The 26266-nt window shown below is 48.7% G+C and overlaps 9 protein-coding genes across 9 annotated transcripts; 4 read left to right on the top strand and 5 right to left on the bottom strand.

Moving 5' to 3' along the window:
• Positions 1–58: 58 nt before the first annotated feature.
• Positions 59–1013, bottom strand: BKA67DRAFT_653984 (catechol O-methyltransferase; the record flags this gene model as incomplete). Its single annotated transcript, XM_046106482.1, has 4 exons — positions 59–94; positions 146–306; positions 358–886; positions 951–1013. The coding sequence occupies 4 exons, from the start codon at positions 1011–1013 to the stop codon at positions 59–61; spliced, it is 789 nt and encodes a 262-aa protein (XP_045964961.1).
• Positions 1014–1891: 878 nt separating this feature from the next.
• Positions 1892–3420, top strand: BKA67DRAFT_590076 (2-epi-5-epi-valiolone synthase; the record flags this gene model as incomplete). The annotated part of the gene is made up of 3 exons (XM_046104550.1): positions 1892–2221; positions 2282–2677; positions 2731–3420. The coding sequence occupies 3 exons, from the start codon at positions 1892–1894 to the stop codon at positions 3418–3420; spliced, it is 1416 nt and encodes a 471-aa protein (XP_045964960.1).
• Positions 3421–4196: 776 nt separating this feature from the next.
• BKA67DRAFT_508628 (nucleotide-diphospho-sugar transferase) lies at positions 4197–5288 on the top strand (the record flags this gene model as incomplete). The annotated part of the gene is made up of 1 exon (XM_046097172.1): positions 4197–5288. One exon carries the CDS (start codon positions 4197–4199, stop codon positions 5286–5288), a length of 1092 nt encoding a protein of 363 aa, XP_045964959.1.
• Positions 5289–6074: 786 nt separating this feature from the next.
• Positions 6075–8221, bottom strand: BKA67DRAFT_530910 (chitin synthase III catalytic subunit-domain-containing protein; the record flags this gene model as incomplete). Its single annotated transcript, XM_046099307.1, has 4 exons — positions 6075–6659; positions 7015–7105; positions 7161–7351; positions 7409–8221. 4 exons carry the CDS (start codon positions 8219–8221, stop codon positions 6075–6077), a joined length of 1680 nt encoding a protein of 559 aa, XP_045964958.1.
• A 1745-nt stretch (positions 8222–9966) lies between these two features.
• BKA67DRAFT_530909 (WD40-repeat-containing domain protein) lies at positions 9967–11566 on the bottom strand (the record flags this gene model as incomplete). Its single annotated transcript, XM_046099306.1, has 2 exons — positions 9967–11258; positions 11362–11566. The coding sequence occupies 2 exons, from the start codon at positions 11564–11566 to the stop codon at positions 9967–9969; spliced, it is 1497 nt and encodes a 498-aa protein (XP_045964957.1).
• Positions 11567–12206: 640 nt separating this feature from the next.
• BKA67DRAFT_66721 (uncharacterized protein) lies at positions 12207–13532 on the top strand. The gene has a single exon (XM_046108610.1). It carries the CDS (start codon positions 12687–12689, stop codon positions 13170–13172), a length of 486 nt encoding a protein of 161 aa, XP_045964956.1. The 5' UTR covers positions 12207–12686; the 3' UTR covers positions 13173–13532.
• BKA67DRAFT_66685 (uncharacterized protein) lies at positions 13477–15865 on the bottom strand. The gene is made up of 3 exons (XM_046108600.1): positions 15561–15865; positions 13997–15026; positions 13477–13928 (listed from the first exon to the last, which is right to left on the bottom strand). The coding sequence occupies exons 1-3, from the start codon at positions 15638–15640 to the stop codon at positions 13782–13784; spliced, it is 1257 nt and encodes a 418-aa protein (XP_045964955.1). The 5' UTR covers positions 15641–15865; the 3' UTR covers positions 13477–13781.
• Positions 15866–22264: 6399 nt separating this feature from the next.
• On the bottom strand, positions 22265–22844 carry BKA67DRAFT_549295 (uncharacterized protein). The gene has a single exon (XM_046101575.1). It carries the CDS (start codon positions 22812–22814, stop codon positions 22515–22517), a length of 300 nt encoding a protein of 99 aa, XP_045964954.1. The 5' UTR covers positions 22815–22844; the 3' UTR covers positions 22265–22514.
• A 1808-nt stretch (positions 22845–24652) lies between these two features.
• Positions 24653–25709, top strand: BKA67DRAFT_530906 (uncharacterized protein; the record flags this gene model as incomplete). Its single annotated transcript, XM_046099305.1, has 2 exons — positions 24653–24796; positions 24876–25709. The coding sequence occupies 2 exons, from the start codon at positions 24653–24655 to the stop codon at positions 25707–25709; spliced, it is 978 nt and encodes a 325-aa protein (XP_045964953.1).
• Between the last annotated feature and the right edge of the window lie 557 nt (positions 25710–26266).

The raw sequence follows: 26266 nt of genomic DNA, 5'->3' as shown, positions 1-26266 counted from the left end.
TACGACCCCTCGGCTATAAATCCGCAATCTAGTCGCCAGCCGAATTGAATATGTGATTCTATGCCTCCAAACATTTCGTAACTTCCAAAGCATCCTACCTGTGTTAGTACAGTCTTCAACAACCGAGGAACAGCCACTGTCTTACCGGCACGCCACTGGGCTCCCATCCTTCCACAAACTCGCTCTTGTAAACGAGGTCTGGGTTTCCTCTTGGTTCATCCTTGCTAGCAGACTCGAATCGCTTTCGTTTCTGCTCCGGGGTGCTTCTGACATATTCGAGATAAGGAGGGTTTCCTGGTTTCACGACTGGGAAGATTTAGCGAACAATTGCAGTTTGGATAGGATACCAAGACAAACCATTATCTGCTGCGTATACCGATCCAGGTCCGACAAGTCCAAGTTCTTCGCAAAGTTTCAGATCCGGTGTGTACATAGGCTTCAGGTGGTCAAGGAAGAGCAGGTCGATCTTCTTGACCGCGCCTTCCTTGTGTAGCCGTCTGATTGAATCGGAGCTTGAGCCGATGACGACTGTAACAATGTCTCCAAGTCCGGCCAGATCTACGAGTGAAGATGTTACGGCTCCAAACTCGGGGTTGTGCTCCAGACTGTAGTACTTCCTGCCGCCGGCCTTCTTCACTGCCGCTGCAAATGCGATGGCAGAATAACCAACGTAGGCACCGACTTCGACCATCGTCTGAGGCTTCACTTCGGAAATCAAGTCGACTACTGTCTTGGATTTATACTCGCCAATGTTCATGAGGTATTTCTTTGTTCTGCCATATTCGTCAATGGCTTCGAGGACTTTTTGCGGGTTGCCACGCATCTGTTCAAGGTTTGGATGTTTGTAGACGAAGTGCAACAGAGCTATCTCGCGACCATCATTGAACTGTCAAACCTGTATTTCAGCACTCAATTACCTCAGTCGAGCAAGGCAGCCGTCAAATACATACATAAATCTCTTCTTGAGGTTGATAGGCCTCGCCCTTGAAGTCTTTGTGAACTTCGTTCGCCATGTTCAGAGTTGTAACTTAGTAATGATTTGATCTGAGGTTTCTGGTGCGACGCGGCCGGAAGAACTGTGCTTAACCGTGTTCTGTTGAATTTCGTTCCCTTGATCTGTCAGGAACCGTTGCTGTCTACCGTTGCATACCTAGTAGGGATCGGGCTGCAATTGACTTCGGTAGTTTCCGTGCGCGGCTCTAAAGAAATGTCATGTGTCACCACCATACGTTTATGTTCCATGTATCTTGGTGTCATTGACTTATAGTGACGACACGACGAGTTAGCCGAGTTATTTGTGACGCGGACACCATCCCGCCAATCAACAGTGTCGGTTAAGTAATGTGCTACGGGTGTTACTTGTAGTAACGCGGACTATATTTCAGATCGATGGAACCCTATGCTCGGTCTAAATCGCCCTAGTGGCTGTTAGCACGGCGAGATCGACCATATTAGATGGACTAGACCATGGCTATCTTGGAGGCTAAGTTTCCGTGCATGCAAACAAGTGCCGATCAGGGACCACCTGGATTTGTAGTTTTATCTGATTCGAGTACGATCAACCCTCACGACCAGCCGAGCTTGAGAATAAGCGCTGGGCAGGCTCAGCTTGTGATGTTTTCACTACGTCCCCTTTCGACATACGGCAAGACGGAGACGAAGAATCTAGGCTGGTCACCCCAGACACCCCACGAGATGATGACGCGTGTATGCAAAATGAAGAACCGTACATGGGAAACGGAGAATTCCTAATCCAGCTGGAGGAGGAGAAATGGTAGATTTAAAGTTTCCCACGTTTCCCATAACTCTTGAAACAAGATTCTGTTCTTCATTGTCTTCTTCTTCTTACACAGTATCCAACATTGCAAACACCAAGTTAAGACGATTCAAGATGTCTGACCTCCAGGCAACCGTTTCAGAGACCAAGACTGGCTTCCATGTCGAGGGCTATGAGAAGATCGAGTACGACTTCACCTTCATCGATGGAGTCTTCGATGTTGCAAACTCCAACCTAGCAGACTGCTACAAAAAATGGGGCCGTGTTCTTGCTGTCACTGACAAGAATGTCTTCAACGTGTATGGAAAGAAGATGGAGAAGTACTTCAGTCACTACAACCTTGATTTGAAGGTCCACCAGACTTCCATTGGCGAGAAGGCAAAGACCATTGACACTTTCTTGGAGATCTGCGACTCCATGACAGAGTTTGGCATCATCCGAAAGGTACAGTCACTCTTCTCCTGCTGATATAGGAAACTTGTATTATGTTAACTCTCCACACAGGAGCCAGTATTGGTCGTCGGAGGTGGTCTAGTTACCGATGTGGCTGGCTATGCTTGCGCGTCTTACAGACGTAACACTAACTTCATCCGCGTTCCCACCACAGTCATTGGCCTGATCGACGCCAGCGTCAGTATCAAGGTCGCCGTCAACTACGGCCGATACAAGAACCGCCTGGGTGCCTACCACGCTCCAATGCACACCTTCTTGGATTTCACATTCCTGCGAACACTTCCCGTTGCACAAGTACGAAACGGCTTCGCTGAGCTGATCAAGATCTCTTCTTGCTCTCACCTTGAGGTGTTCGACCTCTTGGACAAGTTCTGCGAGCAATTGATCGACTGCAAGTTTGGCAGAGCGGATGGTGCTCCAGATGAGGTCCGCAAGGCTGCTGATATCGTAAGCAATTTCTGCAAACTATCCCACCAGTGCCGTGCTAACGTTCAACTCAGATCAATCGCGAGGGTATTTTCGAGATGTTGAAGCTGGAGTCGCCCAACCTCCATGAGATTGGACTTGACAGAGTGATTGCGTATGGCCACACCTGGTCCCCTCTCCACGAGCTCGTCCCCGACACACCTTTACGACACGGCCATGCCATCTCCATCGACATGGCATACACCGCGACACTTGCTAAACAGAGAGGTCTTCTGTCCGAGCAGGAACACAAGAGACTCCTCACTCTGTTCTCTCGAGCCGGTCTCACCATAGACCACCCTCAGTTCGACGACGAAGTCCTCGAGCAGGGTACACAAGCCATTCTCAAGACTCGAGACGGTCTGCTACGTCTGGCCGTGCCCAACCCCCTAGGAAGCTGCAAGTTCGTCAACGACGCGACCGAGGACGAGCTCAGAGACGCTCTCCACGAGCACAAGCGCATTTGCAAAACGTACCCCCGCCAGGGGGCAGGTCTCGAGGCGTATGTCGACAGCAGCGATACTGGTTACACCGATAATGGTCAGACTGTCGAGGAGGCTGCCCAGGCGGCGGACTTCCCACCTGGAAGCAAGCTTGTCAACGGGGCCACCAACGGCCACAGCAACGGCGATGCCTCTCTGCTCGAGAAGGTCAAGGCTGCCTTGGCGCCAAACACCAATGGTCACACAAATGGTTACACTAACGGTGTCAAGGTTCAGGCGTAAAGCGCAATGTGGGGAGGTGGTGCTTGGGGATTGGGAGCGCTTTCCCGAAAGCTCGTAAAATGAATTATATTTTTAGGAGTATGTAGACATACGGTCGTCATCACGACGTACATGAATAACTAAGCGAGCATTGAAATCCTACTATCCGTCTTTTACAACTACTGGCAACGTTCATAAAAAATTCTCTTGGTTAGTGACAATATTTGTAACACTGCTAGGCACTATTTATGGTGTTATTTGCTATACGTACTGCATTTGGTGCGGTTGAGAGTATGTCACGAGATCTCTATGCATGCATTAGTTAGCTTGTAATTGACTTTGACTACGTTCCTGAATCAGCTTGCTACGTTGGCACGAGACAGGGATATCCCGAACTTTAGTTGTAGACGAGCAAACAGAAGCGCACGTTTTTGTATTGACCTAGATAATTGGCAACATGGGGCAGCCCAAGGTGGGTAGATATTCGTGGGGTATTCCACAGGAGGAACGTATAAAATTGGTCCAAGAACGCCCGCAAATTACGGTTGCTGCAGCAGCAGCATACTACGACGAAGTCATGAAGTCATGCTGATACCAAAAGGTACTCGCCGGGTGGGTGGACTCATGACGTTATTGACTTGGGCTGGCGCGTTTTGCCCATACGCTTTCGTAAGAAGTATTACCAAGTACGATGTGCATAACTCGTAACAACAGGTGACAAACGACTAGTAGACAATCAGGCCATTTTTTTTTATTTTTTTTGCAAGCTATTTCACCATCAAGCAAACTTTACCCCCATGACAGCCAACGGACAAGCTAGGAAGTGCGCGTATGCCACCCTGATCACACGTGCCAGCTATCTTGCTGGTGTGGTGATCTTGGCACATACATTGAAGAAGCACGGCAGCCAATATCCATTGGTTGTGTTGTACACGCCAAACCTTGCGGAACATGCTCTCCAAGCGCTGAGGTTTGAGTCGGCCGAGAGTAACATCATACTGCGTCTGTGTGATGTTCTACTACCACCCAAGGACGCAAAGATCACGTTGATAGCGGAGCGCTTCGCTGACACATGGACAAAGTTGCGAGTTTTTGAGCTCGTCGGATACGATGTCGTCTGTTATCTGGATGCCGACATGGCTGTCTTTCGCAATGCAGACTCGGTGTTTGATAGGATAAGCCACATTCCCGAAGGTGGGCTTGGGGCGAACCACTCGTGCGTGTGTAACAGAGATGGTGATGCCTGGGCGCCTGAGGATTGGCGCCGGGAAAATTGTGCGTATACTTCAGTTACGCATCCCCAAGCTCTTACGGAGCCGACACAACCTGGTCCCGAGAGCCCAAGGACGCACACCCTCCTGAACGGGGGTATGTTTCTATTCCGACCGTCCCAAGAGTTATGGGATGATATGCTGGCCGAGTTCAACACAACTCCTCTGCTTTCCACCTTCAAATTCCCTGATCAGGACTTCCTCGCGCATTATTATCGAGACAAATGGCGAGCGTTGGGTTGGCAGTATAATGCCCTGAAGACCATGAGATACTGGCACGAAAATATCTGGCGCGACGAAGAAGTCGTAACGCTGCACTATATCGTTGATAAGCCATGGGCATCGCGTATCGGTGCGAACGGTATGGCAGGTTACAAAGGTCGGGACGGCGTAACCCATCAGTGGTGGTGGGATGTGTATGAGCAATGGGAAAGTGACAGGTGGGGCAGCCCTCATGGTGGTCCAGAGGTTGTGGCTTTGGTCAGAAGAGGAGTTGCACCGCCGATAGGAGCTTCTGTCACTGACTGGACTTCGGGCGGCGAGGAAGATCCGGATATGCTAGCAATTGGAGGTAATGTACAGGGATTCGCCAAGAATAAACTGGCACACGAAGAGTAGAAGAAATCAGATTGAACGATTGACGGACTCGGATAGATGTTCATGCATTCATCAAGACTGACCCTTGAAATGAAATGAGGATTCTAGGCAATAAAGAATATTGAAAAGAATTAAATTAAAATAAAAAGAATTAAAAGAAATGAGAACATAAAAGATGATGTTTTGATAGCTTGAGCCCTTGTAGACTGCTCTGGCATGAGACCAGAGTGGTCTGGTTCTGCTTCTCATGTTCTTACACAAAGTTTTGACTTTCGCGAACTCGAAAGCCATATCAACAAGGTCGAAACTGCAGACCGGAGTTCGCGCCTGGCTCACCATCAACGTTTTGGCGTGGGAGACTTCATCACAGCACCGCCCGGTCACTGTCGTGGCTATTAGGCTTATCTCAGGCGTTTTCGGGCATTTCAAAGAACAATAGTCCTCGGCCTTGAGGCAACCGAAGGAGACATTGCATCCTAGAAGGCATATATCGAAGCTTCTACCGTCAGTTCTGCTCACTTGATCCCGCGGTGTTATGGCCCATTATTCGGGTTTAGCATTCGCTTTAGCAGTGTCTTAAGGGATATTTATAAGCCACAGTCTTAGGATTTGGATTAGCATTACTCTTACCATGACACTCTGAAGAGTTTCTTAATGACTTACAGGGACCAATCGAGGTAATCTTCGCAGAAGCAGAGTAACCTAGTCTTTGATGCCAACCCTGGGCTATACAACTTGGTTGGGGGAGGACACCGGTTGCCGGGATTTGTGCTCAGAAGGTGTCATGGCAGGATGCTGGCGGCAGTCTCAGCTCTCATCGTCACCAAAGCTGAGCTTAATCTTCTTCGCCTTCTTCTTGTTTCCCTTCTCGCTAGGCTTGCTGGCAGGCATCTTCTGTTCTCTCTTTGAGGTTCCGCCCGCCAGCTTCTTCGTCGCATTAACGGCTTTCGCAATGGCTGCGTCCGATGCTTTATCTTCGTCCTCGTCATCTCCGCCGATGAGCTTTCCGACCTTGCGTTTCTTGGTTGCGCCTATACCAGCGACCTTTTCCCTTTCAGGAGCTTGATTTCCCTCTTGATCGTTGATTCCCTTGGGCTCGCCATCCTCGGGCCCCTCATTCTGAGCTGCATCACCCTGTCCACCATCTTCGTCGAGCTGGCCAGCTGTCATCTGCACCACGTTCCCGTCCTCGTCTACCACGACCGGTGCATCTTCAGCCTCTTCACTCGCGCTGCGTACTTTGGCCGCTCTCCGGCGGGCAGCGAGTATGGGATCGGCAAACTCTGAGTTTGAGGTCTGCTGGCCGTGCAGGCGCGCAAGAAACGGTGGGAGGGTCTTGTCGTAACCGAGGTTTTTGGAGGTGATCTTGTCAGGCATCGCGAGTCTGGAGAGCTGCGTATCGTGGTGCATACACGATTGTTATCACTGGTATTCGTTTCTCCGGAGAGCTTTTGGCTAAAGCAAAGAATGACGCGCTGGGGGTCTGGTTGATAGATTTCATGGTCGCGTTAAGGCCTCCGGAGTTGAGGGTTGAGGTGGGGCCGGTTCACCTACTCGATTCCGGGAGGATTAATCTATGATCGACTTGGCCGTTTTCTTCCTCTCTTCATTTTGCATCAATTTACCACGGAGACGTCCACGACCTATAAAACCACCATCAGACGGTATGTCAAATGTGCGCCTGTCGGAATTTGATATTTGGCATAAAAAAGCTATTCAACTACCCCCCTTGAAACATAAAACGAACGCCTCGAACCCCTTGCCAATGCAGTGTAGCCCCCGTGTGTAAGATGTCTGTTACAATTGCCATGCTTCCAATGCCCAACATGTATGAATGTCTACATAAATTGCATAGTAATCGCCGTGCACTCATGGGTGCCCATTACCTAGTACCTGGACATCCTATTATTGCTGTTAGGCGAGTAGCCACGGTCGTAGGCACTGGAACGAGCGTAAGGACTCGGCTCGTCGGCATAAACGGTAGTCCGTCGGTCGTCCTCGGGCAACAGCTCCTTGACTTCCCAGTTGTTGAGCCGCGTGCCGACTGAAAACTCTAAGTCTTCCTTCGTAATGGAATCCCAGTACTTGACAAATAGATTAGCACTAAACCAAGGTCGCAGAGATGTCAGCATCGAACGTACCTTGTAGACCATCATGACAGTCAACAAGTTGCAGGTGGTCGCAATCAAAAGACCATCGATATAATGGCTAGTGGCTTCGCAAATGGTGTTGCTCACTGCGTACAGCATGACTTGGCCAATGACAAAGAAGATGACACCAAGGGCAATGTCTCCCAATGGCCATCGGTCCTGAAGTGTTCTCGTGACGAGGAGTATTTGGAGGGAAAAGTAGATCACTAGCTGAATGCCATTCAAGAGGTAGAGCACCACAAACAAGCCGATCGTGTTGGTGGGACCAAGTCCGGCCCACGACTTGAAGGTAGCGAGAGAAACGAGGAACGAGATGACGAATGCCGCGAATGAACAGACTCGAAGTAGCCAAACGGACAACGGTGTGCCGTCCTCGTACAGCTGGAACCCCACAAACCCATTGATCAGGAGACAGGTAATCAGCGAGGAGGTGAGGCCGGACTGGACGGCGACAAAGTACGGATAAGGCACGGAGCCTGGTGGAACCACACCGGCATCTACGCAGAGCGAGAAGAAGCTTAGGAGCATGTAGAAGTAGAAGAAGGCGAGGATCTCCTTGCGGCCGACGGCTGTGAACTTGCCGCGAATGTGCAGGATCATGACGACGGTCATGACCAGAGCGATGATGTGCATGAAACTCGACGCGCCCTGAAAGATGATGGTGTTGGCGACCTCAATGTTGCGGGCGAAACAGTCGGGCTCGATACCGACGCCGCTCGCGATGGAGGTGATGGGTCCAACATTGGCGCATAGCGGCAAAGGAGCCGTCTCGCAAATTGTGGTGAAATCCCCAAAGCCGCCCATCTTGCAGTTATAGTGCAGTCCTTCGCAAAGGAAGAAATCAATGGTCAAAGCAAAGTCGGATCAGCACCGGTCGCACAGTAATTGCGACGCCCGAGAATATGGTGAGTCCGGTGGTGACGGGTGTTGCAGATGGACGAGGAAGCGAGTGTCGCGGTCGTGGTAGTTACGGTTCGGTAAACGATGGACGTCGCGGTGGATATCGACGATGGATCTGCAGCGAATGAACAGAGCATCGAAGACGGGTCGGCAGAACGAGGAGATAGATGCTGATGCCGAAGCAAGCAACAAGCGACTGACTAGTTATCGCTTATGATGATTTGGGTGCGAGGTGGCCGCTCAAGACTCAAGATCAGGACCCCGTTGCCATGGGAAAGGGTGACGCTGGAAGTGGCTTAGCTTCCCTTCAGCGGGCTGCTGATCAGTGGGCTCTCTTTCTTGTCTTGTATCTTCCTTACCTTATTTTGCTGAGTACTGTACAAACTCGCGAACTACTAAGTTAAGATGTATGTAACTACATAGGGCCTCGTGTCTGTGTTTCCGGCTGCGCTTTTCTTAATCAGGTACTAGCGCCAGACCTTTAATCAGTCTAGACCAAGTGTAACACGAAGGAAAGTAATCCGTACATACATAAGTTAAGTAACAGCTCGGCAGATAGCTGCGCCAGGATATTTCAAGGCCTATAAACTAACGAGGGGTAATGCCCTACGTAACTTTTATTTTTATTTTACTATTTTATTTTACTATTTTATTTTACTATTTTATTTTACTATTTTATTTTACTATTTTATTTTACTATTTTATTTTACTATTTTATTTTACTATTTTATTTTACTATTTTATTTTACTATTTTATTTTACTATTTTATTTTACTATTTTATTTTACTATTTTATTTTACTATTTTATTTTACTATTTTATTTTACTATTTTATTTTACCTCTTCTTCTGCCCAAGTCTATCACGTATGCGCTCCTATTGCGACAGTAAGCGAATTAGTAAATCTTTAGCTATGCTGTTTCTTAAGACAGAAAAGGACATTTCAATTCCACGAAGACGGCTACTTAACTAATGTTAGTAAGGGGGTATAAACCAGCTCATCTACACCTTCTAACCTAGGTTAGCTACTTCTAACGGAACCACTTGGGTACTCGTTATAGCCATGATGTTTTCTTGCTAGGATTTGAGGACTCATCAAAGAAACAAGACAAAACCGAACAAAACAAAACAAAAAAAGCCTTGGCTTTTCAAAACAGATTGAATTGTCCACCAGCCTCCGAACCAAAATTCCACAAACCCAGTGACTATAATGTGTAGACGGCGCCTACCGCGCTTACGAAATGTCTTCAACTAGCGATAATCAATGGCTATTCCCGCTTTAGTGGTCGAATCGATTGGACCAGGCCCGGCCGCTACTCATGACTTGTTGTTGTTGTTGTATGAGGCGAGAAGCACAGAAGAGAGATCACGAGATAGATCGAGATAGCGCAGCGCAACGTGAGCCAACCGTTTTTGGTATGCTGCCAACCTGTCGAAGATTAGGTAGGCTTAAGTACACGAGGGCAGCACATGCATGTACGTGAAAGTCGAGAAAAGGCAAAACCAGCGTGGACGGTAAAATATATCAAATCATGATCAAACATGAGATATAACGTTCTGAGGTCAGCGAGAGATGGCATCCTACATAGATACTAGACGCATGTCCATCTGCGGGTTTCCTGTTGTGGTCGTGTGTGATATCTGTCTTCCTTATTTTGTAGCTACGCCATACACCACAGGGATTGGCCTGAAAACACTGAACTCAGTTCCGGTGGTAACCAAGGTACCCGGAATCTGAGGGTGCCAGTGCACTTCCTTGGCATGCTCTACAATGTGCTCGAACAGTAATTGAGGCGGCATGTCCTGTACGCCTGCGGTATCCTTGCTTTCCTCATCGTCTAACTCGACTGACAGATCCCACAGGGTGACCTTGTTGTCGCCTGATGCCACTGCAACCATACTGTCATCGGTCGGATGCCATTCAATGCTCGTGATCTGCTCCTTGTGGTAGCCGAAGCTTGCAATTGGCGATGGCTTGCTATCACCACCCTTCCATTGCCGCAGATCCCATACGCCCCACACACCGTTATCATCTCCAGTTGCCAGAAGGTGGCTGGTCAGATGGGACCAAGACATGACATTGACATCGGTCTTGCTCACAGGCACGGTGACGGCGGGCTTTCTGCTCTTGCTCCGCACATCCCAAACCCTCACAGTACCGTCACTGGATGCCGATGCAAAGACGGATGCCTCCGAGGGACTCCATTGGATTTCCTCGACACTGCTGGTATGGCCTTGGAATGCACGCGTATCCGTGACCCAGCCACCACCGTCGGTGCGTGTAGTTACGTAGATGAGACCATCGTTGTCTCCGGTCAACAGCTTTCCACCGGGGACCAGAGGGGACCAATCAAGCGCATAACCTTCCGACTTGTGTGCGCGGATGGTGGAAAGAGGCTTGTTTTGCTGTGGTGTGATGACTGTGCCGGGGTTGTCAAAGGACTCGAGATGCGGTGTAATGTCGTGGATGAGAACCTGTGCCGACTCGGTCATGGTAGCTGTGAAGGTCTTGGGTGTGGAGCCGTCCTGCGACGGCATTTGGTGGGCACGTATTCGGTTTGTCGTTGAGGTGATTGGTATCGACTTGGACTCGAGAATGGGGTCTGCGTCTTCAGCCTCATCGTCATCCGAGTCCGAATCCGAGTCGTCGTCGAACTTTTGAGTCCGGCTCAGTCCACTGAACTTCATGACCATCAACTGGTTCTCCTTTTCCTTGCCAGCCTCGGCTTGCGTACCAGCAACGGTGTACATGGTGGCAGGGTAGACTTTCTCGCGCTTGTCACCGAGGCCGTCGCGGAGGATATCGAATGAAAGACAGGGCCACGGCGTGCTTAGGCTGTGCAGCATCTCATACACACTTGAATCGGGTGCAAGATGCTGGCCTGCCTCTAGCTTGTTTCGACCGACGATAAATGTGCCGTTGTCCACGTCCATTGCACCGGCTGTTGTCGCAGTCAGTGCCTGTCATCCCAGTTGCGGCACCCTGAAGTGTTTTTTCTTCTTCCTCTTCTTCTTTTCTTGTCGTTTCTTTTCATTCCTACTTACCTGCGCGTTCTTCGGCTTCTCGCTCTGCATCTGGTCTACCATCGACGCCAGCCTCCAGGATCTCGTCTTCGCTCTCGAACTCATCCTCAAATTCATCCTCAAACTCGCCCATGTTATTGTCGACGTCTACATCCATGGGCTCGGGGCGGTCGCCGCCCTTCATGGGCGTGTCACCATTATCAGTTTCAGCCGTTCGCTTCGACATGATTTGCGATTCTTGAGGTCGTTGTGTGCTGGATGACAGACGTTGTCGCAACTGCAGTGGGATTTCTATCCACTCGCTGTCTTGAGGCCCGATAAAAAAATGGAGGGGCAATCAATTCTTTTTTTTTCTGCCACTGCAATACAGTACGGTCCCATAAGTAGGTCCAGTGTACCGCGGGGTGTCTGGGTTTCTGTACGCTGTTGCTAGTGTAACCAACTGCGGAAATTACTTTCGGCGGGCGGTGAAACTTCACTAACCTAAAGTCATGGGCTGCACTTAAGACGGGAGGCTTTGCGTTAGAAGAAAGATAATGTACGCTAAGTACATCCCTCCCCCCCCCAGTAAGTTCCATTTCCCCTAATTTACTAACCTAGGTAAGATACTCAAGATTCTGAATGGAATACACACCGGCAAGATTTATATCCTTTCTAGTTCATAGTAGTGTCGTAATATCCAATGTGGATAATATATATAAGAAATCCAGCTTCACTCTCAAATGGCACTCAAAATACAGAAAGTCAATCTACACGGATTTCACCATTCATCTTCTCCTTCTGAAATGAATCGTAAGTCCAATGCGTTCCATAGTCTTAGGGACCGCAGTGTGGTTGACACTTAAGAAATGATCCAGTAGCCTTTGTTTGCCCAAGCGCAACAGCATAATTCATAATGAAGCGACTTAACTACATCCCTTGGGGCGTCTTACGCGGGTCTGGATCTGCCTTGTCCCGCAATGTGCACCGTTGCTGGTACAGAGCCAACGGCTGTGGCGACTCCTAGGTGACACCCAGGTGACGCGAGCCCCCATGGTGATCAGCTCCCCGAGTGATCAGTTCCCAAGCTTAGACTAGACTAATTGCAAATGACCCAGACACTATGAATCTTGTACTTTCAAAGTCATTCTGTCAATTCGTCACTCAAATGCTACAAAACCGACTGAAACAGTTTACTATCCCACGTTCTAATATCCTCTCCAAGGTTTTCCTCCAGTCACGACGTCATTGATATATAGCTTCCACAATTTGACACATAGATAGTCAGCCTCAATCGGCCGCTGCCCCTGCATCCTCTTCCTTTGACGAGCGCACACTGAATAGCAGCATCTGTACCCAAACGCGCCATGACACGCATATTCCAAATTGGTCTTCTGACGGAAGCCTTTCTCAACATCTCAGGTTCACTGGTCTTCCTCCGCTACCCATTATGGTGTCTCTCTTACATGCTGCCTCAATCAACGACGGGTAAAACGACGACCGTCCCCGCCAGCGCCGCCGTACTATGGCAGATTTACGCTGGGTTGGTCTTGGCACTCACGGTGCCGATCCTCATGGTGGTCCCGGAGTCAAGGGCTGTCTACGAGAAGCGGGATCTCGTCTTTAAAACGCTTACCGCAGGAGAGGTGGCCCTGGTCGGCATACTAGGGTGGCATGGGCTCGGCTTTTCGGAAGAGCAGGAAGGAGGATTCAGTCGAGCTGGGTTGCTAACCACTGCGTCTCTCCTCTTACCTGCGCTGACATGGCATTCTTTTGCTGTGTGGCTCAGACCGGACCTCATGCGTCCTGAGAGTAGCACCAAGTCAGTTCTAGACCAGAAAAAGGGCTTGTAATGCGACGACGGTCGGGATATTTCCCTCAAGGGGTTCCTATATATCACTGTGTTCAAATGGCTAGACAGTATGTTGATCACTCACTGCACAAAGGCGTAGCCTACTCCAAGTCATCTACTTAAACGACACTGCTTGGCATTTCATCATGAATAATAGTACAACGAACCAAGACGATACCTTGGGCGATGAATAGGCAAGTCTAACATGAGGTCGTAGACGCCATTTGGACCGCTTCAGACAGTGTGATATAGTGTCTCTTGTAACATTGCCATTCCGTTTATGTCATAAAAAAAATAGTCTTTGCACAATGATTGGACGAGCCTTCCATTCATAGCCTAGCCAAGCCAATGCGCATGGCGCCGGTTAAGTTCCAAAAGATACCAAATTTCCCTGTTTAAACTACTTTTCTACACATCTCAAAAAGAACGCGATTAGGGGTATGAAAAGTATGCATCGAAACAAAATCTTACTGCGCCCCCTACTTTCCCAAAGAAGTTCGATATGAAACTCGTCCCGCAGTGATGTACTCGTCAACACCAGGAGCACTAAATGAACCCTAAGCGAAACCCGCGGCAGGTACTAGCTGATCATGGTCATATCTTAACGCTCTCAGCGACCTTTGGAATTAGGAAAAAGGTCAGGGAAGTGCTCCTTGGCATACTGCTCACAGGCCTTTGCAGGCTTGCCGACTTTTTGTCCAATAGTCTTCCACTTGTTATTTTCATATTCCTTGATGGCAGTCAGGAGAGCCTGGCTCTAAAGACGTGTTAGTTCAAACATCAAAGTCACATTATAGGCTCGTCAGAATTGGACTCAAGACATACCTCATCTTCAGCGAATTCAGCGTAGTGCATGTCCTTATACCAGTGTTTCTTGACACTTCCTTCTGTTCTTGTTGGGAAGGTTTTCGCAATTTCAGCCCAGCTATTCCCTGCATCTCTCATCTGCTTGAGTCGCTGTTCCTCAGCGGGTGTCCATGGGGTGTTTGTACGGCTCTTCTTTGCAGGAGGCGGCGCAGGAGTCGCACCGGCTTCCTGGGCTGGTGCGGGGGCTGACGGTACTGCAGGTGCTGCCTGTGGTGGTGGAGCAGCGACAGGTGCCGGAGGTGGCGCGGGCGTTGTCGCCACTGGAGCAACAGGCAGAGGTGCAGCCGCCGGGACCGGTGTTTGCTGGGCTTGAGGTGCTGGGGCAGCAGTCGGTACTTGAGCATGCTGCTGTGGCTGTTGGGGTGGTGGTTGCTGGTGGACTTGCTGGACCTGCACCGGATGAGCTTGCTGCTGCTGCTGCTGCTGTTGTTGTTGTTGCTGCTGCTGATGCTGCTGATGCTGTTGTTGATGTAGTTGTTGATGATGCTGTTGTGGCGTAGGCTGCTGGTGTGTTGCGTGAGACTGCGGCTGGTGTGGTACTTGTGGGTGTTGTTGCTGAACAGCTTGTTGTTGATGCTGTTGAACCTGCTGATGGGTCCTCTTGCGTCCGCGGGGCCCCTGAGCTGGAGCAGGCGTTGGTGTGGACTGTTGTTGTTGTGGAGGTGCAGTTGCAGCTTGAGGGATGGTCATTGGAGCTTGCACCGGAGTACTGTGGTGCTGTTGTGGTTGAGGCTGATGGTGCTGGGGGTGCTGGGCATGCTGGGCATGCTGGGGATGAGGAGCATGCTGGACGTGGGGGAGTTGCTGGTGCTGAGGGTGAGCCGGATGTTGTTGATGCTGCTGGTGCTGCTGATGTGGCTGATGTTGCGGATGGTGCTGCTGATGCTGGGCATGTGGTTGATGTTGTGCAGCAGGGTTGGGCGGTTGAGCATAGCCGGTAAAGTCAGGACGACGCTGCATGTCGGTTGGTTGATAGGGATGAGAAGCACTGTGTGTATCAATTAGCATTTGCCAGTCAATACTACGAAGTATAACCTTGCATTGCGCAAAGTAATATCGACCATGGTCGAACAAACCGAACACGACGAGTACCCGAGGTCTCGATTTCCCCATGACACTTTCATGGCAGACCAGTACCACCAAACATATGCTCTCTATAGCAAACAATACTTCTCAGATGGAAACAAGTATTCTCGGCAAGGAACGGTCTCGCAGGTTATTTGGAGCATTCTCCAGGCGCCGCCGCTTCATGGCGGGAGCCGTGCCATTATCTGCGTAACCAAGCCGACAAGAGAAACACTTCCGATGGATATCTACATGAGGGACGTATCACCTCTTGGCATTATCGTTCAGATTATACTAACGGCAGGACTACTGCGGCTGTATGGTCTCTGTACTGGTATCGCGAGTAGACTGGGGTGTACTCGGGAAGACTCGTGGGCAACAATCTAAGTGGAGATGAAATAGATCGGGTAGGATGTGTGGGCAAGTAGTAACCAGTACGAGGAAATTGGGTACTTACTGCAAGTCATTTGCATGCTGAGGGGCTTGGGTGTTGGAGTACATGTACTCCGGCACAGGGCCGACCTGCCACTGCTGCATTGTCTGGACTAGTGTTAGCACGCGATACTTGAATAAACTTTGGACCACGGCCCGACATGTGCGGAATGGAGAGTGTTAATCAGATCGGAACTTGGTAAAAGATTGTTTGGGAGACCCGATAACTCTTTTGAATGGGCACGAGATGTTGTTGGTAGTTTGCAGAAATGATGTGGCTAGGACAGATGGTCGGTAAACGGGGGCGAATTTGGTATCGCCGGGCACGAAACGCGACCATGGTGACGAAAACATAGACCCCAACACGCAAAACAGCAAGATCAACTTCATTGCGGTAGGTAAAAGGGCGTTATGACGAGACCAACTGTATAGCTTGAGCGATCGATGCCCCAAGATTTGTCTCTTGTGGACAAGAAACTGCCGCAGCGCTGCATCTCATGTCCGCGCAAGCGCTGAGATAGTCTAATCCTGATATGCAACTCATAGGCCTCGAGAATGAATGATGTGATGCGCTTCGTGCCTTGGATCGAGGAAGAGGTGTCGAATAAGAAAAAGCAGTTACTTACAACGGTTCAGATGCTTGTTTGGTTTATTTTAGTTGAAAAGGTGCACCCAGCTAGCCGTGATAAGACGGGTATTCAATATTTCACGAATGCACACAAAAGTGTCGCACACGGGACGCGAAGGAGATGCCGAGTTTTGACGCGCTCCCCAATTCCGACAAGGCTGAAAGAAAAACTGTCAGATGTGTTAGAACATACGTGCATTCAGTGACCAGGGCTGGCCCGTGGGCGAAGTTCTAAGTCGATGAATGAGAAGAAGTAGATGGTACAGGACGGGTCTAGGGTGCAATGGGATGCCGAACGCAACGATAATGGGAGTATGTATTCATTCAAATTCGCAGGGAACGACGCGACGAAGGTACTCCGAGGAGGGAACTGGTGCTGATGTATTCCTTACCCAGTGGGGAGGGAGGGGAAAGGAGGGGCGGACGTCGAAACTGTGTTTCGCAAGACCAGCCGCGACCCCCGGTGAGGTAGCCAACAGGTACAGTAGCTCAAGAAACAAGATTGACCCGGATGTTGACGGATGACAGACGACTTGAATGACAACAGAGGCGATATTATGGTGTGTAATCACCAAAGCTGCGGGTGAAAATGACGAGTGCGATGGACGGATGTGTTTGCTTAAAAGCGACGTGCCGTGTGTATACGAGATAATTGAAAAGAGGACACAGGCTGGGGCTTTTAAAACGTGATCGTTGGGGTTTGTAGCTATCAAATCTTTTCCACATACCTGGAGCAGTAGCTCTCTCTACCTGATAACTGACACTTGTTCCAATATGCGGGTGCAATGTGCAATTGGATGTGGGCAAAAACCTGCCACCAAAGACGGCTGAGTCGGCGCACGACAAGCCGCGATAGCGATAGTGGGATGAAGGAACGACGCGCGCACAATTCTCTTCTCTGCCACTCGACGAACTCGACGCTTCCGAGTATCGAAGGCAATGCAAAGCGACGATGTTTGTCAAATGCGCAGAGTGACCGTGATAGTAGCTCTGGTGGATCTTTGCAGTTGATCGATGGACGAACCAAATGAGCTAGCACTCGGGTTGTTGTCGATGGCCCTGGATGTACTTGGGATGAAAGTATCTCGGGCTGGTCGATGTTTTGGCACTGGTTCAGGGAGCGACCCTCACGCTTTTTTTCTCGGGTGTGGGTTCCAACAAGCGCAAGGTGGGAGAAGAGAGGTGAAAGAAGTTGTGGTAGGGGGGTGTGGGCGTCGAGAAGTACCTTTTCTGTCGCTGTCTGCCCGAGTCTGCACACTTTTGGCTCCTGCCAACCCTGTACTTTGCAGCCTGGCACCAGCCTGCAAGTGACTTGATTTACCTTGCAGCCCGGACAGGTGCCCACAGCCACACCCGAGCACCAACTAATGAGGACCAACAGCAGAAGCCAATCCTATTGACGGATTCTTCCTAGATCTGAGCTTCCAAGACTGCTTGCGTGACTTGTGAAATTAGCGTACCAGAATTTGGACTAGGTTAGTTAGTCTAGGTTGAAGCCACTCACTCAGGACACAGTTCCAATATTGAGCATGCATTTTTAGGTGATGACATTCAGAGAGCATCCAAGCGAATACTGCCACTGTGGAGGACATGTTAAGGACTGTATGCTGAATATGTCGAACGTATGTTGAACTGATTATTATTATTACTCGCTCGCTCGACATGCGCACTGTACGTGATAGGGATTATCGGATCGCGGGAACGAAACCACTACATATGAGTGACGGCTTGAAACTATTGGTGCACGGTTCCACCACAAAGTGAGAATAGCTGTAGCCATAGCCGACAAGTACCTAACCGGACTGGTTCAACTCACCACTAGGCTCCTACTCCTCAAAGCGCAGAGTTCAAAATTACAGTACAACTTAGGGAGAATGCTAGGTTTGAGGGCGATGGTTGAACAAAGGCCATGAAGATGTCATGACTATTAGCACGTCGCTTATAACTCTCCTTGACGGCCTAAGCCATATTAATTTTCATAACGACCGCCAAAGATATATTTATCAAGGCAGTGTGCTCATCCTGTATAACTCTCAATGTTGTGCTCAAATTTGCTTTTCGAATAGCGATCAACTGACTTGATCGTCCAGGTGTATATGTACTAAAAGTGTCTTCTACTACTGCTTGTCGGCATTCTATCTTCCATTCTAGCAAGAACACTAATCCCACATCATTCAACTGTGCAAGAATCAATACATTGCACTCGGATCTGAATAACACGGTACACAAGGAGCAAATATTGAACATGGTAAGATTACACCGATTATTGGTACTAGAAATTTACTGCTTGCAGGTTGCTATCTGACCCACTACCAAGCATCGTGACCCCTGCTAGGTACCCGCTACTTGATTTTGCAGTACTCTTTGCGACACTCAGGCCCGCGGTATGCAGCGTTCGGCTGACACCATGCACAATGCAGCCTCAACTACATCTGGTACTTGATAGCAGCAAACTGCATCGGTACAATTTAACAATATATGATCACAGCTTCTGATACTCCTGGCTATACAGTTATAATTCGAAAACGCACATCGATTTGCACCACTATTTCTGTCATAGGCACGTGGCGGCAATTATTGGTCTCCTAGATCCTTCTTGAGATGCCTTAGCGAGTGAGGTCTTCAGCTGACCTTCGAATAAATCATACTATAGCTTTGTTTGCTTATTTCATGTTAAAATGCTTTATGATAACATTCAATAATTTGACTAGTAGCGTCTCGATTCGTCAAGGGAAATCAATATAGTATTAGCAGTGACGCACACCACTGTTGTCTTCAACGGTCAAAATGTTGGTTATGTTTGCCCACATCACAAGGTTTGTGTAGCGTCTAAATGTTCTATGCACAGTTTATGTTGTCTGTACGATATGCTTGAGGATTGACAGCCGGTTTATCAATAGAATATGTCTTGTGCCTATGTAAGAGCTAATAGATCTTATTCACGACATATTCTTAATGCTGCTGTATACCCTGGGCTCAATAAATTTGTATGTCAGTATTCTTCATTCTTTGCTATGTCCCCTTATGCATAATAGACGGCCATCTGTATAATAATCTGTCTATACTTGTGCCATGTTATGACTGGGCGATTATCAACAACTCCGCAAGTTGCTCTAAGAACGACCTAACCCTGTGGGCCTTGAAAACATGCAGGCATGTTAGAGATGATATCTCATCTCATTCCACCCACAAACTTGAAAAATATAGCTCCAGCAATGCTGAGACGCTGTATGACTGCTCCATATATTTAAGAAGAGGTTGACGTGATGCCTATAAAATTCTGGTCTAGTGGTTTCGTGAGCTTATCAGAGCAAGGCTGAGTAAAATAAAGAAGTTCTTTTTGAGTTCTTTATATCTTGATGCGCTATACGCTTTGGCGTTTGGCCGCTGCTTATTATAGCCAGGTAAGACGGCTTTACTAAGATTGGGCGGGAAAACACCGAGAAGAAGATTAGAATGACGTTACAAGTTGCCAAAAAGAAAACAAATAAATAAATAAACCCCATTCTGTAGCTATTGGAACAACATACTTATGACATGCTCAAGCGGCGAAATGAAAACGCTCTACAAAAACGCAGAGAATATCCGAACTAGTCGATACTGTTCGAGGAGGCAGAGGATGGATAGCACAATCTCCGCTGGCACTTGGCACAGAGCAAAAGTTTATCGCGTATATAATTAGCTCCCGATAGGCATAGTCCAAGTAACAGCCTCAGCACGTCGTCGTTTTGGATAACTCGAAAACAACATCGAAAAGCTAGCAGTCATTACGTGCCGGGGGTTTCTTACGCTTGGCTGATCTGAGCGACAACCCCAGCCCTTGAAACAAACCCATTCGGAATCAAGCCGAGCCCGGCGCACCCTGCCATCACGGCGGAAACATACCTCATTGAACAAAAGTCGCGATGGAAAGCGCCATGTTTCGACGGGTCGTGAAACCAAACAATTCGACAAAAAAACTAAGGAGCGAAACAGGAGCACGGAAATGAAGCCGAAAGAGGCATGTCAAATTTAGTATAGGTTGATCGGATGAGATAGTTGCCGTCACTGCAATATAACTGGTCTTTGTGGAGGTTGGGTTCATAATATCTGCCATAAGCGCCGCGGCCTATCATGGTCGGCGATCAAGGATCAAGTCCGTGACCGAAGCATGTGTGCAACGGGTGGTAATACGATACGATTTACACTCATTCTTTCAAGCATACGTATACTTTTACCTAACGTTCGATCATACTTGAATCCAATGAAGCTATCGGGTGTAGAGATATCTGGCCGTTCGGCCTCAACTTCGGTGTGCCGCTGTCGTCTGATCTTTTCCCATGCTGGGAATCGTCGATAACTGCCCATACGCTGTCATCGAAGATCATAACTCCTTGCTTAATGCGCCGAGTAGATGCTAGACCAGATATCGATGTCCAAAACAGAGACGTTCATGCTGAAGTAAAAAATGAGGCCGGGTTTTGAGCATCACCAATGAAACCGTACAGGTCTGAGACTGTCGGAAAGAGGTTTTAGAATAGCGGCTCTGCGGATGTGGCAGGGATTAAGCCTGGGGAGGGCTGTGTGGGTCTCTACGGTTTTAAAGTTTAGGGCGGGGGTCCTTTGGCATTCTCGGTTATCACTTGCCTGCCTGACAACCTGCAAGCCAAAGCCGCACTGGCTCCGGGCTGTCATCGCAGCTCAATAGGCCTGGAACTTGGACATTACACGGTTGCACACAACAACAACTGAATATCCCAATTTATGGAACATTGGCGATGAAACTGCTGGTTGGAGCAGTCTTGTACTTTCCGCATGATATGGACGGCCGGCGCAGCTATAGCACTTAGAAGGCTTCCTGATTACTCAGTTGATTGAGCAGTCCAAAGATACTGACAAGACTGTTATTTAAGTTTGCAATGTTAAATTGATTGTCTGGGCATAGTTAGAGTGTATAGTCATCGTACCGTCAAATGATCGCAGAGAACCCCACCGGAAATCAAAGAAGGCTCGCGAAAGATGTGAGAATAAATCAGACGAACAACGGATGCTGGCCACAAATCCCTGTTGGCTATTCAACACGTAAGGGTGACTTATATGGTCAGGCGAGCAACGGAGACACCTCCTTCACACCACATTTCATGAACGACTACAATTGGCGTTAGGTGAGATACCGACAATCCAAACACCCTGACCAGATTAAGAAGAGCGCACACGCTCCTTGTTCACCTAAAGCGACCCGGCGTCTGGGGCTTCCGATGATCGACTGCCACGATTACTTGCCTTATTCGCAGAACCTGGTTGGTGGCAATAACATCGCAGAAATCATGTTGGGCCCTACCCGTGGAAGAGAACGGCTGTCGCAGATAGTGCGGGGAATCGATGTCTTCATGATGCCTGATGGCGGAAATGCTTACCCCATACTGCCTTCGGAGAGAAAAAGCCGACAGTACTGAAAGCCCCGGGTTTTCTGACTGGCTTCTTTGGAGCCATATACTTTCGTATTCAGAAGGACTTGAAGATTCCAATAGCGTATATTTAGACGTTTATGGCATCAGATAATTCTACAATATGAGTGCTTTGAAAAGTAAGTCATATATGTGAAGCTCAATGAAGCGACTCGCCGCGGGATTAGTGCAGAAGCAAAGAATGACGTGGCAAGTGTAACGGCCGTGGTTCATCAACGTTTCTTCACCATCGACAAAAATTTTGTTAGTCGTGGAATTGTCCAGCATCCCTGGTTTTGATTTCAATAAAACTCACTATGAGGGCCATGTAAGGTTAGATAAAAAGCCCTAGACTCATGATGAATGGATGATACGGCATAGCCGATAATACATATCTATTCTCATCCCCTCCTAGCAAGGAAAGTCTTTAGGTGCCGTCGTCCCATTGACGATTTTGTTTGATAAAGCGCTCGAGATTCTAGCTGTCAATCCAAGATGATCTCCATATGTTAAAACAGGTTCACAAACTCTTCTTCTGTGGGCAATGCGAGATGGTCTGATGTAAATTACGCGCATATCGGGTAAGGCGTGATACCCAGCTGAGGTTGACTCTCAGTCCTAAGCTTCTGGCGAGTTTCGTGGCCCTCAAGTGTGGAAGGGGCACGATGCATGATTACTGGCTGGAGCAGTTCAGATGTTCTTGGTTCAACTGGGCTTTTCGCATTAACTTCTCATGCCAAGTGGGAAGAATTGCTGTCAAGAACTCCATAGCCGCTTAGTGATAGGACACAAACGGAGGTGAGCGACGAAGGTATGAGATGAACCTATGCCAAGAATCCTTGCCAAAAGATACGCATATAGTAGATATTATTATCGTTGACTGACACGAGGAACAGAAACCATTAACTATTGTGCGTAGTGTGTACTAGATCAAGACAGATCGGTGGAACTTGTCAATACCGTTACAGAGGTGTTTGTTGCAACTGTGGAGTAAGCACAAATCGGTGTAGTTGTTAGTTTTGAGCCTCAATGGTTGAAACATGTACGCTGAGCTTGTTTTGAAAAACAGAGATATCAAACCATCGTAGTGGGACGTCGTACCCGCCGTCTCTCCAATCTCGAAGGATGACCTCGGTAGACCACCTCGGTAGACAGTACGCAGTAACATCGGCACACTCAAGCTCCACCTACTAACCAGTAGCGCTTCCAATTGACAGGCCAACATAGCGCAACGTCCAAGTCCGCGACGTTCAATATAGCATGTGGGCTTGGATGGGTTCGAGGGAATGTTGACAACTCGAGATCCCCTCGAACAAAGCTGACAGGGGACACACACGGGACAGGGGTGCCAGCTCTAGGCTGCCAAGGACTGCTTCAGGCCTAAATCTTGTTGCTGCAGAGCCGCTGAACCGATGGGCCGGAGAACTGGGGTCAGTGGGCCAACCTTGTTCAAAGATCCAATAACAACCCCTGTGACATCCATAAGCGCGGCTCTGTAACACGTTGAAGCAACGTCCTTACAATAATCCCCCCATCATAAAACACCAAACACAGACCCTCTTCCCAACGTTCCTTCGCATGCGAGACTCCCATGATACTCTTGCCTCTACAGCTGGTGCCGTGGGTTGTGAGGTCACGCGGCAGTCGACATTATCTGAGCAGTCGGTCAACATCAGATTGTGTGTCGCGACACCAAACTACCAGCATCCCCTGCGAGAACCCCGTTGCGTTCTTTACATAGAGGACGACACGCGTATTCGCAAAGCGAAAACATTCTCAGCTGGGATCTCCTAACTCAGAATTCGCGTCTGGGACATGACAATGGCCGCTATTGGGACCTACCATCGAACGAAACACCCTGGTGCCACTACTACCAGGCGATGCTACATAGAACAAACACAGGATGAGAACAAAAATAACGACAGATGAGAGATACATGTTTCCAGTCTTGTCTTGACAATCACCATCTGCGGGGTCCATGCCGTGTCTGTTACGGCTTTACCATAAGCTGCCGTTGAGCCTTGTGTATCACGTCATGAATTTGTGCTTCTAGCAGTTCTCTTCTTCTTCCAAGTCTGTGGGTAGTGTCTCAGATTTCGCTAATCAACAAGAGTTTGTTACTGAGATAGAGGTACCAGGGTGCAGCATCTTACAGTCAAGCGATTGCTTTGCTCATCTCGGATCCCTTTGGATGCGTTCTCCATTCTATGCCCATTGAGTTCTTAGCCGATAGGCTGGAAAGGGTTAAGGAACGGTGTTCCCGAATTGCATGTGCGCACGTCCTTCTCAACCCGAACTCGATATGGCTAGGATATACTGTTTTAGGTGGTACTATGGATGGCAGCCAAGCGGATCATGCCAAGATTATGCTTCTGACCCCTGTCACGGTCACCTCATGTCGTCTTTGTGGTCGCTGGGAAGGCTTGTAACAAGGCCACTTGTTGCGGTGTGTGCAAGGCCCTGCATCCATTGCTCACCCTTGATCCTGGTCCTGGTTGATCGTGTGCCTGGATACATACGTCTTTGCCGAAATATGGTGAAGCAGCAAATGCATTATTACTAGCTGCAGTCCCCTCATTCTTCGCTCTTGTTTGTTCCTTCTTCCACACACAGATTATACTCTGCACGATCACGACGTTGTTGCGGCCTCTTCTTTTCCTTTTCTTTCGCAGCTAGCGACCACGCTCTTTTCATTGCCCAACTGGCTTGGCTGCTTACGCTCTTTTTGGAAAACAAATTATATTCTTCATCGGTGTGATCTGGTCTGCAATACAGTCCAACATTCGTCTCGGATTTCGATATCGTTTCATATGTGCCTCTTTCCGTAGTAAAAGCTCATCGACTCTTCGCTCAGTCCGATTCCGAAAGACATTGGTCAGAAACTCTGAGATTTCACGACAGCCGTCTGATACCTTTTTCCAAAATTATATTACATTTTATTCGATAACTTCGATTCTTCAGCAGCTAGGACTGCTTCCGTTATAAGAACAACTTTACAATTTCGATTCTTCGGCCGCACCGTCTCAAAATCGCTTCAACTTTTGAAGATTTCTGCAAGCCAACATGTCGCCCCCCATGCAGCTCACCTCCCATCTCACAACACCTTATACTCCTAACAGCGACGCGCTCGACCGCCATGACTATGGCATATCAAAGAACAGGAAGCTTGCATCTACTGGTGGAGGCAGGGCTTGGAGCGAAGATGAGGTCAGTAGTCGGCGGTGTCTGTTGGAATCGAGCTTCCGCCACAAATATGCGAAAATGTGTGACTAACCGAGAGATATAGGAAGTCTACCTACTTCAGACTCGCCTGCAGAAAATGCCATACAAGCACATCGCTGCTCATCTGAAGAAAACTGAGCTTGCTTGTCGCTTACATTATCATCAACTAAGCCACGGAAGTAACCGCCGCAAGCGCACCACTTCGTGTTCTTCCGGTTCTTCTTCAGGCCAGTCACCAATTTTACCTGCCATTGTTCCATCCCCTGTTCATGAGTGCTCTTCACGAGACAGCACCCCTCCCGGAAGTGCTGGGAGTTATGGTCCGGGTTCTCCAGGACCAGTCCATCTTCCAAGCATTATGGCCAACATGAATACTTCGCCGCGTTTGCCTGCAATCCTACCTAAGCCGGCTGCCATGAACCTGACAACTGCCGCCATGTCTCCAAGTCTCGGCTATCCAACACCGATTCCTGACACTGCGAGATCTTTGGGTCCCTCGCCGTTTCCGCATCCATCTCCTGTTATTCATAGCGCTCCACTACGACTTGATTGTGGCCTGCCGCCGCCCTCTACTCATGTAGACATTCCCCGACTGCAGTCAATCTACTCAGCTCACCGATCTTCCTTCTGGAATGCAATTGCCAACGACTATGGTGTTGGTACAAGCCCGATCGTCCTGGAGCAGGCTTGGAAGGCCAACATTCTCAGCGCTGGTATCCACACCCCCATCTCACCCATGGTCAGCCCCAACGACCGCGATTTGGTCTACGAAAAGCAGGACAAGACACGTATCAGCGCAATTCTTGGAATCGATGCGAATCCGCGTAGCCCTAAAGAACGTGAAATGGTCAGGCGGCTTGAAGAAGAGAGAAGTGTTGGCGTCATGGCTAGTGCTTAAAACCTCAAATGTCGACAATTGATTGAAATTGAGTATTGGAGCAGACTTTCTGCTCCTTTGCTACCATTGAGGCAGTCTGTCTTGCAAAAACAAAAGAGTATAGGGTTATGTGTGCAAACACATAGCTTTCATACATTTGAAATACCAGAGAATGTTCCAGCCTCGATTGCATTAACGAGGGTGTTTCAGGTCAGACCATCCGAGGCTCCCGGCTCTTGCTTCACTTCTTTTGACTTCATTTGACAACCCGATTTGTTTCCAGCCGTTTTCTTTTTCTAAATTATTTTTTTCTGTCTCAGCAGATCTCGTGCTGCACGGAGTTCAATGGGAAGGAGGAAAAAAGTTTGTCGCTGAATGAAGAGCCTCAGAGCACCACTGACGGTGCAGCGATGCAGAAATGTATTACTGCGTCTCAGTCATCGGGGATTCTGGAGCGACAGATTTGGGATGCACGATGAGATGAGATGGTTTCCTTGTTTCCGCTCCCATGATTGACGATGACTTTGACCTAAGATGTTTAGGTATCAAGACCGATGTACATTAGGAATGAGCTCAAG

The sequence above is a fragment of the Truncatella angustata genome (genome assembly GCF_020726525.1).
Source record: "Truncatella angustata strain MPI-SDFR-AT-0073 chromosome Unknown BKA67scaffold_1, whole genome shotgun sequence".
In the NCBI taxonomy this organism is placed as follows: domain Eukaryota; kingdom Fungi; phylum Ascomycota; class Sordariomycetes; order Amphisphaeriales; family Sporocadaceae; genus Truncatella; species Truncatella angustata.
Note: the sequence above shows the minus strand (reverse complement) of the source record. Positions and strands in the feature narration are given on the sequence as shown.